The 15,314-nt window shown below is 36.3% G+C and overlaps 1 protein-coding gene across 1 annotated transcript in view; it reads right to left on the bottom strand.

Moving 5' to 3' along the window:
- Positions 1-9,666, bottom strand: part of smc1al (structural maintenance of chromosomes 1A, like) — a 30,863-nt gene extending 21,197 nt beyond the window's left edge. Inside the window, exons 1-5 of the mRNA XM_026241525.1 lie at positions 9,247-9,666; positions 5,501-5,689; positions 2,274-2,386; positions 642-845; positions 264-502 (exon numbers count right to left, since the gene is read on the bottom strand). Of these exons, the coding sequence (XP_026097310.1) occupies positions 264-502; positions 642-845; positions 2,274-2,386; positions 5,501-5,689; positions 9,247-9,355 (854 nt within the window). The 5' untranslated portion in view covers positions 9,356-9,666. The remainder of the gene's footprint in view (positions 1-263; positions 503-641; positions 846-2,273; positions 2,387-5,500; positions 5,690-9,246) is intronic.
- Positions 9,667-15,314: the final 5,648 nt, after the last annotated feature.

The following is a 15,314-nucleotide window of genomic DNA, read 5'->3' as shown; positions in this document are numbered from 1 at the left end:
TCCTATAACCCAGATGATGGTTTCTCAATTTTACTTTTGATTACGCAAAAGATGTAGGACTACTTCAAGACTTTAGCATAGACAAATATGCAATGTAAAATAAATATATCAAACAGTAAATTTAAGCAGGGATGCAGTAAAATAATGATAATCAAATAATGACTCCACATTTGCTGCAGTTAATGTTCAATGGTGTCAAAAAATTGCCAAAAAAAAAAAAAAAATGTAATTGACAAACATTTAAACCTCTGTTTTAGACTCACTTGATCTCTTTCTCAATCGTCTGCTGGTCTCTCATCATTCTGCCCAGCTCTTTTTTCTTATCTTTCAGCTCCTCCTCCACGCGGTCCATGCGTTTTCTGTCCTTATCAATCTCTTTGTTGCGGTGGGCCAGCTCTCGGTTCAGTTTCTCAATCTCTGATTCATTGTGGAAGAGTTTAAAGAGCTGTAACTGTACATGAGCACGCACCACTTCGTCTTTAAGCCGTTGGTAACGTTCCGCCTGGGCATAACACATGGAGAAACCAGCAAAGATTATGAATTTATAACTGCACATGTGTCTTCAGGGTTTTTAACAGCCAAATAAATCTATTCCTACATTTAAGAAAGAATTATGTACTATGACTACATTAGGAGCCCACCTCTTCTTTCTCTTGCTTGGCTTCCTTTCGCTCAGCAGCGATGTTTTTCTTGCGATGGTAGTTAAACTGCGTGTCTTCCTCAGCCTTTACCATTTCTTTCTTGCATCTGTCATACTCTTGAGCAAGCTCTCCGGAACGAGAAATTTCTTCGAACAGAGCAGTTCTCTCTTTGGGGTTCTTCATGGCAATTGACTCAACCGCACCCTAGGGGGGAGGGGATAAAAGCACCATAAAACACTGTTTTTCGGCACACCACATCATTCTAGGAGGCCCATGAGAGCATATGATTGTTTAATAATACAAATCTATACTGTTTTAACATGCAGTCATAACACGTAGTGGAAACCTGACTGTGTGCTATGCTTATGCATTGCATCTTTTTTAGGGGGTCTATTAATCTTACATTAAAATCACAAGTCCTATGTCAACCTCCCACAATTATCTGACCGACAATGGGAATTTTTTTTTTAGCATATAATTTCTGTTTCACTAGCCTTATCAAACAGAAATGATTGCCAAACAAACAGATAATCAATTCAGTTTGGTGCACAGAAATTACAATTTATCTTTAAAATTTAAAGGTCCCATGACATGGATTATTTCCTTTTCTTTAAATGCTTTTTAATGTGTAATAATATATATATATATATATATATATATATATATATATATATATATATATATATATATATATATATATATATATATATATATATATATAACTATTACAGCTGCCGAGATTAACAAATCATGGAAGTGTTGATTATATAATTATTTTTTCGATCTTTTCCCATCACATGAAAGGCTGCAGTGATGAGCATTGAGTAGACAGAGTCTGTTTATCGCGTGGATGCAGTGATCTCATCATTATTGCAACACGTTTTCTCACAAAATGCTTTCACCACAGCTAACAGCAAACACATGAATACAGTAAGAGCTCCGTTGTGCAGCATAATAGCGTCATTCATTGTAACGGCAGTTTGGGCAAGTGTGCAGATATTCTCGCGATGTGTAACAGCTCCGGAAAAAAAAGTGAGCTTTCTTTGATCGCTCTCTGTAGTTAAATCACAATTTAAATAACAGATTTGTTTCATGCTACTAAGAGAAACAACGTGAAGTTGATCGTTTAGACACTGGCTTGATTCACTGATGCCTAAACAGTATTAAATGATTTAGAAAGAAAGTCTGTGTGAACTTGAATGATTAGCTACCCATCAGAAATCACTGATCACAGATCAGGCATTAATGAACACTGTTACTCACTGTTTGTGCCGGTGCTGTCGAATCCATATCATAAAAGTCTGTTTGAAACGCCTGTGCTGACATTGCGACTGAATTATATGTAAATATTTGGGCGTGCAAAGCAGAGAAAGGGGAGGTAACAATTCTCGTTACAACGTCACAACGAGGAGATTCAAGATCAGCCCGTTTGAGCTTCCATTTTCTCAAAGGCAGAGAAAGACAGAAAAATCTCAATTTACACCGATTCAAATTTCTAGAAACTTGGGGACCATATACAGGCTAGGGGAACTCATATTAATGTTAAAAAACCTCAGAAAGTGAAATGTTCATGTCATAGGACCTTTAAACCTTTAAAAAAAATGTAAACTTTAATAAAGCATCTCTAACAACCTGAAAGACCAGGAAGTTTCTGGCCTTGATGAGGATTCCCAGTTTCTCCAATTCTTCACTGTATTCAGACAGACCCACCACTTTATTATTGATGCGGTACTCTGAAGAGGAACCTACACAAGACATAAACAAAGTAGGAAAATGAATAATTTTTAAAGAGAGAGCAATCTTAACACTCAAATATATGGCTCCACAATTAATCAGAAAATAGTCTACTCCTGTGGTCTAAAAGTACCTACTTGTGGCATGTTTTTAATCAACTGAACATTGCAGTCAATTACAGATGTCAACTGTGCATAGGCCTATGCTATTATCTAATTTTAGTTTTGATTTTGACTTCCAATGTTTATGAAAACACGATAACGGAGATAAACTGAGACGCTTTCCATTTCTTTCCTTTAAAAGCAGTGTGCCATCACTTTATTATAAAAAGAGTAAAAGATAATCTTAAAAGATTCAAAGCAATGAGTGGTAGCAGGGCTTGACATTAACACGCCCAAACTGGGTGGATTTTGCTCGTGGTGGGTAACACAGTGACTCCAACTAGCCACTTTGGCAGGTTGAATAACTGAGGTGTTTATAAAAGGCATATATAACCCAATATATAACCTATAACCCAAATTAGGGCTGTAATGATACACCAAACCCACGACTCTGTTCGTATCACGATTTTTGACCCACGGTACGATACAAACCTCGATATGGGGGGAGGGGGGCTTTGACAACAATTCAAAAGATATTTTGAGTAAATTTTTTTTTTATTAACCTTCTGGAGTCTAAGGGTATTTTGGGGCCTGGAGAAGTTTTGTCATGCCCTGACATTTGTGCTTTTTTCAGTTTTTTATAAATATCTAAATGGGTAAAGTCTAATCTAACTGTAATCAGCACAAACTGGGCTATAATAATATTCAAAAAGATAAGGCGGTCTACGTGCTCAGATGAGAGCAGAGTGCGCAGCCTGTTCACATTTAGTGGAATAAATTCACTCCGCTGGAACAGATGTTGCAGGAACAGCCAGGTACTGGACAAGTAAACCTTCTCTGTCCTTGAAACTAATGGGCAGCAAATCTTCACCACCATTTCAGCGAATAGCTTTGTCGTCTTCTCGGTTCTGCCTGCGTTGCATTTAAGTCTTACGGCAAGTGATTCAATGCTCGTCTGAGTTGCCGCTCTGTTATCGCCAGATATTTTATGTAGGCCTACACATTTTAGATGATAGCGCATTGTATTTGTTATAGATTTGTGTGACAGCTTGGCGCTGCAGAGCTTACCCTGAACTGTATTTTGCATTGTTTTTCTCAAAGGGAAACCAGCCATCACTATGTGACTTTGATGCCATGATTATCTGTCTTCTTACGTCTTTTGAGGCATCAAGTGGGAAGCTAACCAATCAGAGATCAGGGCTCCGGCCAATGTGCTGCCATAACCAATAAAAAAAAATAAAAAATTTCGATCATCGTTTATGTGATCGATCATCGCTGTCACGGTCGAGTACTCGAGTACTCAATCACTGTTGCACATCCCTAATTTTTGGACTGATGCAACTTATACTAAGGTGCGACTTATAGTTGGAAAAATACGGAGCTACTATTTTCAGATTTACTTTCATTTGAAGGGCTCTTATTCTATTTTCCAACTGTAGTCTAGTTTCCTTTTTTTTCTGATTAATAACCTGTATAACTGATGATATGCCCTCTCAGGAAAGCCTTGAAAGCCTCCCACTTAACGCATGCAGTAGTTTGTGTAGTGTTCATTTGAAAGTACTCATCTATCTGTTTTCCTAAATATTTCATCAAGTCTTCATCTTGTAACCATTTTGTGGCCCTACAGTTGTTACGTGAATTGTCAAACCCAGTTGATCTGTCTTTTTCTGGGTTTAATGTACAATTAAAGTCCCCGGCTATCATATGGAGTCCTGGAAGCATTGAGAGAGTTAGAAATAGGTCATTATAAAAATTGCTATCATCCACATTAGAACAATAAACATTTGTTTTATTTAGCATTTCTCCTAACAAAGATCCTTGAAGTATTAGAAATCTTACCCTTTTATCTTTAATAATATTATTTTTATTTTAAATGGAACCGACTTACATGAATTAGTGTCATAACCCCTCTAGCTTGAGATGTAAACTATGCCGCATACACAGTGCCCTTCCACCACCTTTTCACCCTTATGCTATCATCAATGAGATGAGTTTCTTGCAACAGTACAATTTTAGCATTCATTGTTTATTCATAACCAGTTTTATATTTTGCAGCCGTTGCAGACATCTGCAGTACCATGAAAAAAAAAATAACATTCACTTCTTGAGGCAAAACTTATATATATATATATATATATATATAAAACTTATATATATCTGCTTTTAGAGCTGCCTCAAGTCTTCTACGCTTGAAACAGACATTTTACGAACAAGGTGATAGGGCTGGCAAAGTGACTGTTCTGACTTTTTTCAGCATACATTTTTCATCTTGCATCAAAATTGTCTTGTATTTAACAATTGTATGCATTTGAAAATTAGAGATGGGTTCTGTTTTAATTTACGCATGTGTACATAAAATAAGAGTTTAATATACAGGTTTGTGGCTCTTAATTTCTTTCTATTAATTACCCACTTGTAAACTTATGTTCACTGTTCTTTTACATAAATATAGTAAATGTATTAAATCTATATTCATTGAGATGAATCGTTAATAGAGTATAGAAAATCGAATTGAGAATCGAAATCGAAAGCATGATGACGTGTTATCTTTGTTATTGGTCACACCAGAAAATACGTCAGCAGCATCGTATGTCAACAGTCGCATTCACAACAGACCTGGAAGAAAAGCAATTTTGTTTCATTGCTAATTAATGGATGTCTGAACTATGATGTGAAAATTGACCCGAAGCCCGGCTAAAGGGGCGTAAAAAAGATTGTGGACCGTCAGTCTCGGGCTGAAATGCAGGGCTCTAGTGTCTGTTGTTGAACCAGTGGGAGACTTTCAGAGTCACGAATACCCCCCACCTCGAACGGCTGGTTGCACCGGTGCGACCCATGATCTTTTTTTTTTGTCGCACCGTTGAGAAATTAGGTCGCACTCTAGAGCCCTGATAAATGATAAATAGAATTTAAACAAAATTTATATACAAACTATTGTCATTATTATAATAATGCAACCCAGGTTCCGATTACTAACTTTATTATTGTAAAAGAACAGCAATGCTTCCTAAGTGTGTGACGTACCTATGATGATTCTGGAGAATGAAAGCTCCTGTCCATTGTCCTGTTGGTACACCATGGTTACAAATGCTCGGTTAGCTGCAGGTTTTCCCACTGGAGCTCCATGAATCAAATCCTTCAGGGTCTTTACACGCAAGTTACTGGTCTTCTCTGCCAGAACAAAGCTGATAGCATCCATGAGATTTGATTTGCCTAGGAATAAAGAGTTTGCATTAGATAAAATCTCAAAAGGCTTAATTTATACAATATACAACTCACTTACGGACAGATGTAATTCAGCACAGAATAAAAAAATAAAAAAAAACACTGAACAAAATCATGTCAATCATTAAACTGAAAAATTATCAAATCATGCTGGATAACTATAAAAATGCAGGCAGATAAGATCATTGCTTTTAACATTGTGAGGCCCTTCAAGACAAGAAAAAGAGAAAGACCAAGTGATGCTGATGCTATTGTCCAGTGCTGAAGAGGAGCAACAGCCAAGGGACAGTGAGATGAAGACTTATTTCAAGGACACTACAAAAAGCAGTACAGGACCACAGGAATGGTGGCAAAAGAACGAGGAGAGATACCCAAAGCTGTCCAGGGCCACAAAGAGATTTCTCAGCATCCCGTCTACTTCCACACCATCAGAAAGAATTTTCTCCAAGCCTGGATTTATTATCAGTAAAACCAGGAGCTCACTGCTGCCGGCCAACGTTAACAAGTTGGTTTTTCTCGTACACAATTTGAAAAGACTCAATCGCGCACAAGCAGAAGGAAGACTGGATTTTATTCGATCGGGTAGGGTACAAGTGTTTTCAAACATTTCAGCCATTTCTAATTTTTATTGGCTGTGAACATGTTCAGCTAAAAAAAAAAAATGCCTGTTTAGTGTTTACTTGTTTCTGCAGTTAAAAAGAGAAAGCTCAAAATTCTGGCTAAACTTTCGCTGCTGTGGAGGGAGGTACTTCAGTGAACGAGAAATCTGAGTCAGTGGATTACCTGAACGAGAACGATTTGTTTACCTAAAAGATTCGTTCACGGATGAACCATCACTAGTGCAATTTCATATAACCTATATTAAATATTTAGAATAAATATTTTCACATTTTCTTAGGGTCTTTGATAAGATTACAATACAAAGGTCTAAGTAGCAACGTATCTTCCGTGATGTCCCCGATGCGCGGGTCAGGTGGGTAAAGAAATTTTACTTTATTTACAGGCTTGGGCGGGCCAAATAATTTCATAAAAATTAGTTGGAAAAAATCCGACCCGCGCATCACTAGGCTGCACGTGCAAGCACAAGTGATACTGTGGCTGCCGGTCCATGGCTGGTAGAAAAAGATGACACTCACTAAAGATGACGCTCATTAAAGCTCACTGGCTGAGTTTTCTCCTCTGAAAGAAAAGGTTGCACAACTGACAGAATAAGTAACAATATCTCAGATATTGCTGCTAAATTTTATTTGCTTCTTTTTTTTTTTACTTGAATGCCATGGCTTAAACTGATTTTTATCTTTTGACATTTAAACATTGTTTAATATAATCACTGCTCATATTTTTATTCAGAGTTCAGAATCAAGATAAATTTATTAATCTTATGTTTCTTATGATAACTGAGATAATGCTGCTAAATTTATTCTTTCTTTACCTTGAATGTCATTGCTCTAAATAATTTTTAATATTTTGATATTTCATATTTTGTTCAAATGTTTAACATATATACCGTTCATATTTTCATTTATTAGTGTGTTATATGATTAGAATGTTGTTCCTGTTTTAAAATAACACACAGCAATGATATTTGAGAGTGTATTTTCCCTTTTCAGGAAAATAATCGAAATTGAAATTCTTGACTAGGTATCGGTATCGAAACAATAATTTTGGTATCATGACAACACTACTTCAGTGCAAGCTCCGTGCCCACAGCTGATTCTGAAGTTTTTATTCATTGTGTCAGTAGTGTTTCCTACACTATGCAACAAAAATGCTAACCCCTAGAACCTACCCCACACCTTACCTTAACCATTGAAATTGACTGAATGGTGGGATTGGCGCTGAATAGTTTGTTAAAGAGAGTTGCAGTTCAGGAGATAAACAATGAATAGGATTATGCGATATGAGACTGGTAACCGGACAATGGCACCTTTTTATTTACTCCCAGCATCACTACCCTGTCCTAGCCTGCGAATTTCATGCCCCGGGGTGGCCCCATTGCTTGGAATAAAGCAATAGAGTAAAATCTCCCCCCTCCGCTGGGACGACTCCTGAGTGATTCCCATTTACATAATGAAGCAGAGCTTCAAACTTGGGTTCAAACACCACTGGCCACAAGCTGCTCCTGTGTTTAAACAATCTATGCTCTGCTGTCATGGAGAATATTTATTTATATAGCATATTTTATTTAAGATGAACTAGAAACAATGTTTAAGTCAGTAACAATTGGCTGAAGCTACAGCCAATGGTGAAAGTTTTTGCGAAAGGAGACCCCACACCATTTTGGAGGTTCTACCCATTTTGGAGATCCATGGCCTGCAGTTATACCCCCACTTGAGAGTCAGAGGAGAGGAGCGGTTCTTTAACCCTTGTGCGGCCCTCATTTGGGAGTCACACTCAGGGTCTTCACTGTCAAAAGTGACCGGACACCTGAAATGTACCTTTTTTGCCCTCCAGTAAAATCAGTGGAATATATTTTTATTCAATAATATTTTTTCTTTTTTCTTTTGTAATTTGAGAACATTTTAAGGTATTAATTCATATTTATGGAATAATTATGAACAATTTTTCTCATAGAAAATAGTACAGAATTTTTTTTCTTCTAATTTTTCAAATTAATGTTGTATTTCAGATTAAACCAGAGTGTCATACCTTCGCTGCTGTTAGATTTTCTCTGCATTATGACTGAATTATTGAATGGATTTCACATTCTCAAAACTTTGCTCTGTTACAGACACAGTAGTTCATAGGTGTCTATGTGTAAGTATGTGTGTGTGTGTGCATCTGTGTGTGATTGGATGTGTCAATATCACACTCTTGATGTTTTATAGTGTCATCCCTTCACTGCTGTGCACTTTTTTTTCAGTTTTGTGATCGATTTGTAGATTGTGTACACAAATATTCTCTGAATTGTTGTATTTTTGTCTATTTCCCATTCATTTCCTATGGACGGTCATTTTTGACCGAAGACCCTGAGTGTTACTATTTTTTTACGCCCACTTAGACTGTTCGAATCATGCCCTCAATTTGTTTGTGTGTTCACACCCCAAATGCTATGAAAGTCACCGCATTTCATATCATTCCGATGAAGCTGTGATTTTTAACATTTCAAAACGTAAAATATTTCTGTCAGAAATGACCGAAGACCGCACAAGGGTTTTAAAAAGTTTCATGTTTTAGGACTAATGAAAACAAAGCTACATATCACGAGCGTCTGATTTAAAAAATTACAGCTGCTGCTATCTGCTAATGTGCTAATCTACTACTAGTAGATACTACTATTCTAAGTATCCTTTACTTTTAGATGTTTTAGTTCTTGTATAACATATTCGGATTACCTAATAAATGTATCTTATCTTTATTCTTGTTACTAGTTCGTGTAATTACACAATAATGCTTGAGATATAACGTTACAGTTCCTACTTTTTCTCAAAATGTCATATAGTTATCAAAATGGTACCATAACTGACTAAAATTATATGTGTTTAATAAAGCGATTTTGTTTGTTTGTTAAAAGTGTTGTCATTATCATAAGCCAACACACTTACCTGATCCATTCGGCCCTATAATCGCTGTAAACTTGTGGAAAGGCCCGATTATCTGTCTGCCTTTGTAAGACTTGAAGTTTTCTATCTCTATTAACTTCAAGTAACCCATGATGAATTGTTTATTCCGGAGAGTTTGATAAAAATAAAATCGTCAAAACGCCGACTGCTAACGTTAGCATGAAAAAAGGGAGCGGGCTAATATTAATCTTGAGTCGGAACACGACGAATACAGACAGCGAAAGACTAATATTTCTCTAGAACAATCCTGCACTCCAAAGCAGAAAAAAATAAAATGAAACCATTAATATATAATTGTGTTTTCGTTATAAATATAGTAAAACAAGCAGATAGAAACACGCTACAGCGCGCGCGACAGTTGTTTCTTAAACACAAGACACATCGCGAGATGTCGTCGTATTCTTCTTCTGTGGGTTTGCGGATCGCATACCGCCTTTTTAGGTGCATTCCGCCTCCTACTGTACTGGAGTATGAAGTGACCAGTCTAAGCGTATGTGTTTTTAAACAATGAAATACACATCTATAATGGTGATAAATGTAAATGAACTAATATTAAGTGGGCTAAGACACGTAAACAAATAAATGGTAATAATAAAATGCCATGTATGTGAAGAAATAGGGGAGTATCTTTATTCTGTATAAAAAAAAATATCTTTATGATTCCAACACATTTCTGAGCCTTTTACATTTTCATTTATATAAATAGTGGAAAGTAGTTACAAATAAAGGCTCTTTCTTCAACTTTTGGATGTAAATCCACTGCCAAAAACAGAGAAACAAATAGAGACATAATTAGCGTAGCTGCTGTTCCAACAAAGTAAAAATTATTTGTTTAACCCAAGCTAAAGAATAAGAATTCACATTTGATCAGATACAACTGCAGTCGCAAATTATGAGATGCATTATTTTAATACTCGGCAAAAGAGATGTGTTTTTAATCAAGATTTAAACAGAGAGTGTTTATATGAACCCCAAACAGAGTGAGAATGTACATTTTCGGCAAAGCTTGCGTTACAAAAAAAAAAAAAAAAAACATTGCGAGACCGCGAGGTTTCATTAATCTCCCTCTTGTTGGTGTAACTTTGTTATTGCGTGACATAGTCCAGTGAAGGTGGGTTTATAGGTTTTACAGGAGTGGCGCGAGGCATGATTTCTGCCCCTGCTGTGCTCGAGAGTCCCGCTTACCAGTGGAAAAGCGGCTAATGAAGATGGCAGAAGACGACTGTACATTCACGAGGTGGACATATGCTCATTACTTAGAATTTGTCAGAGATAAGGACAAAAAGAACGTAATAGTCAAATCGTTCCCTTGGAATTATAAGGTTCTATCCAGGCATGTACTGGCCATCGGGACTACCGGGAGATTCCCGGTGGGCCGCGGTCTAGTTGGGCCGGTGTGTTATGTATTTTGTTTTTAAATCATTATTTATTGCAAATATATTCGTAAGTATATTTTTGTACAGTCCAATTCCGGCCTTACGTGTCTCTCTCGTGAAGCCGCAAGATGTTTTTTTTTTTACGTTAGTCACAATAATTTATTAAAAACATTACAAAAAGCAATATAAAGAACAGATAAAACGACGCGTGCGCATGATGCTGATGCGAGCTGCGAGACGTGACTTGTTCACTGCTCATTGGCCAATCAGAATCAAGTTCTAGCCTTGAAAAGCGGCCGCTTTACAACTGCGACGAAATTCAATATGTTAAATAATAAAATATCTAAGCGTAAAGGAGGGACCGAACGTTGAGAGAGAGAAAACGACAAGCACTTGAGGCAGATGCCACCAAATGTGTCAAGATAAATAAATTATTTGCTGGAAGGGAAAAGACTTAAGTGAAGACGTCAGCAGGGCGGGACTTGACTGCGGAGGCTAGACAGAAGTGTAATGATACACGGAGGCTACTGCATTGTTTTGTTTCAAAAAGTTAGGATATTCCAGCTGTAATATGCCACCACTCACTGATCTATATAAATTACATTTAAAATTCTCAGCTCTCAAGTTCTGTCTATTTTATTACAAAATTCAGACAATGCCGTTTTGGCGTCAGAGAATGTGACGTGACAGATAGCTTTAGCGCCTCAGTTCAAGTAAACCGATCATCTGTTACTTTCTGTTTAAAGATACAGTACAACTTACAGAAATGTATATATGCCTCAGAAATAATATCGATCAGTTATCAGTCAAAACAGCAGGAGAACAATTATTTCACAGAATGTTACATTTACCTCAAGAAATCCCTTTAAAGACCATAGCAGGTTAGTTGAGATTGAAAAATAGCCATAAGAAAGGAGTATTTTGCTAAATATGTGCACTACAGTACATATTTATTATATTTTCACCTAAAGTATTTTACATTTGATTATGCAATATCTGTACCTGAAAACGGTGCTATTTATCATAATTTTTTAACATTTTTATTACTGACTGTTCACTTGTCTTCATTAATGTTTGAACTTAATAGTTAGTGTTTATTGTGGTATTGAAATTACAATTGTGAAATGAGATTGCAGCTTATTTACAAAGAAAACAATAGCAATTTTATTTTTATCTTTGTTTATTTGGCTGGGCAAGAAAAGTTCTGAACCCTAGCATTGAGCTCTGCATTTGAATAAAGTGACGTGACATTCAGCCAAGTATGGTGACCCACACTCAGAATCCGTGCTCTGCATTTAACCCATCCGAAGTGCACACACACAGAGCAGTGAACACACACACACACTGTGAACACACACCCGGAGCAGTGGGCAGCCATTTATGCTGCGGCTTTTTAAAGGACTTTGATTATGTTATGAAAAATTTAAAATAAATCACTACACAACGTTCTTTGTCTTAATTACTCTTTTATTTTATTGTAGATCAGTGGTCTTTATAAATAATGCTTACTATAGTTCAGTGGTCTTAATACTAGCCTACTATAAGCAGCCAACAGGTCAGAGGTAATTTGTGTGAATTAATAAAAAAAAAAAAAAGTGTTATGTTGCAGCACATGAAATATAGTTACAGCAGAAATTGTGTACCCTAAGCATTAATATTTCTATTAGAATAATAAGAAGCACATAAAATAAGACCTTTAGATACTTAAAATAAAGCCTGATAAAATAATTTACATTTTCTTTGTTTATTATTTTAATAGTTTTTTCTTGGTTTTGATAGTAATACATTCTAATCAGTAATTTTACATCCAGAATAATGTATGTATAGACATGCAGTGTGCGTGTGTGTGTTCAATTCAATTCAATTCAAGTTTATTTGTATAGCGCTTTTTACAAAACAAATCGTTACAAAGCAACTTTACAGAAAATTATGTTTCTACAATATTTAGTAGTAGCTAGTAGTTTGTGCACATTTGACAGGATTTTAGAAAAACTAAAAAATAATAATAATACAAGACGTAGTCAGCTAGACGATGAACTATCAATATTATTAATTAAGTTATTATATGATTAAGTCACACATTTAGGAATAATTGTTAGTTCTGTTTGTTCATTCAGGGTTAGCATCATCTGAGGTCCTCTGAGGGTCAGCATCATCTCTTCTCAGGTGTTCTGGATCCAGACTGGAGCGTGAATCCCTGGATGTGAATCCCGTGGCAAAACATAGAAACAAAATACAGACATCATTAGCATAGCTGCTGATCCAACAAAGTAAAATTAGTTTAACCCAAGCTAATGAATAAAAATGCACCTTTGATCAGATGCAACTACACTCACAATTAAAAAGATACATTATTCGAATGCTTGGCGAAAGAGATGTGTTTTTAATCTAGATTTAAACAGAGAGAGTGTGTCTGAACCCCGAACATTATCAGGAAGGCTATTCCAGAGTTTGGGAGCCAAATGTGAGAAGGCTCTACCTCCTTTAGTGGACTTTGCTATCCTAGGAACTACCAAAAGTCCAGCGTTTTGTGACCTTAGGGTGCGTGATGGGTTGTAACGTGGTAGAAGGCTAGTTAGGTACGCTGGAGCTAAACCATTTAGGGCCTTATAGGTAAGTAATGATAATTTGTAACTGATGCGGAACTTAATAGGTAGCCAGTGCAGAGACTGTAAAATTGGGGTAATATGATCATATTTTCTTGACCTCGTAAGGACTCTCGCTGCTGCATTTTGGACGACCTGTAGCTTGTTTATTGAAGAAGCAGGACAACCACCTAGAAGTGCATTACAATAGTCCAGTCTAGAGGTCATGAATGCATGAACTAGCTTTTCTGCATCAGAAACAGATAACATGTTTCGTAGCTTGGCAATGTTTCTAAGATGGAAGAATGCAATTTTTGTAACATTGGAAATATGATTTTCAAAAGACAAATTGCTGTCTAATATAACACCCAGATTTCTGACTGTAGAGGAAGTTACAGTACATCCGTCTAGTTGCAGATTGTAATCTACAAGATTCTGTGTAGTGTTTTTTGGTCCAATAATTAATATCTCCGTCTTATCCGAATTTAATTGGAGAAAATTCTTTGTCATCCAATCTTTTACATTTTTAACACAATCTGTTAGCTTAGATAATTGGGAAGTTTCATCTGGTCTCGTTGATATATATAGCTGAGTATCATCAGCATAACAGTGGAAGCTAATTCCGTATTTTCTAATAATATTACCAAGGGGCAACATGTATATTGAAAATAGAAGGGGACCTAGGACGGATCCTTGTGGCACTCCATATTTTACTGATGATAAATGAGATGACTCCCCATTTAAGTAAACAAAATGGTAGCGATCGGACAGGTAGGATCTAAACCATCTTAGAGCCTGCCCTTGAATACCTGTATAGTTTTGTAATCGATCTATGAGTATGTCATGATCTATGGTGTCGAACGCAGCACTAAGATCAAGTAAGACTAGAAATGAGATGCAGCCTTGGTCTGACGCAAGGAGCAGGTCATTTGTGTGTGTGTGTGCGCGCATGTTTACATGCATGGTGGGCCGGTCTGGATGAAGTCCAGGGCTGATTTTTTGTCCCAGTCCAGCCCTGGTTCTATCTGCGTTCTGAGTAGTTTTGAGGAATTGAGCTTTAAAGTTTTTGTGTTCCATAGACTTCTGTAGATAGAACCTTTTTGTTTTTTCAATAAAAAATTCCAAAATTTACACAACATAAAACAAAACATCACATAATGTAAATAAATTGTCACAGAATAAGAATATGTGAATAACTCAATTTTGACAAAAATGTCAGATAGAACCTTATAATTCCAAGGGGACGAAATACAACCTTTGTGTAAATCCAAAAGAACTGTCGATAGCACTAGCAATTAAAAAAAAAAACATCTCGAACGGTGTCATTTTTTTCTTCTCAGCAAGTGTAACATTAGTGGTCACATTGCACCGTTCGAGATGTTTTTTTTTTTTTTTTTTTGTGACCAACAATGACAAGTTTATCTAACGTTTCCATGAATACTAGCTAGAATTGTATAATCTAGTTCATATAGATTATAGGTCAGTGGGTCAAAATGTATAGTAAAAATATTATAGCCATCAACAGACCTAAACTGAAGAAAAAAAAGATTAAATGAATTTACTAAATGTTTTAAAGTGGTTGTAATAAATGTGTTTTAGCTACATTTAAAATAAAAAAAGAATGTTGAAGTAAGTCACCTGAATGTTTATTTTAAATTTAGCTAAATAAATGTATTGCAACCACTTAATGCAAAAAAGCATTAGTCATTTATTTTTTCAATGTATATAGGCCTACAGCTTAGTTGGGGACATTTAATTATCAACTATATTATTGATCTGCCTTATGCCTACTTAACGTGGACGATTAGGCAGTTTTCTTCTAGAAACAAACTTTGTTGTATAATTTGGGCACCATCCTGGACAGTGTATTGCTCTTAGCTTCATCTTTGTGTCTTTTTGTCGTCTTGTATCATTATCTTCATTAAACTGTGTTTAACTAGCCAGAGAGTTACTCCCGTGAGCCGAACTTTTGCAAGACTTTTCTTAACAAATGTTCCATGCATTTTGCATTACAGCCCCGCACCTTCGCGACGGAGCAGTCCAAGGTTACGTTTGCGGCCGCTCAACAACTCTCGAATCTCTGACAAGG

This window comes from Carassius auratus, linkage group LG48F (genome assembly GCF_003368295.1).
Source record: "Carassius auratus strain Wakin linkage group LG48F, ASM336829v1, whole genome shotgun sequence".
NCBI lineage: Eukaryota > Metazoa > Chordata > Actinopteri > Cypriniformes > Cyprinidae > Carassius > Carassius auratus.
Note: the sequence above shows the minus strand (reverse complement) of the source record. Positions and strands in the feature narration are given on the sequence as shown.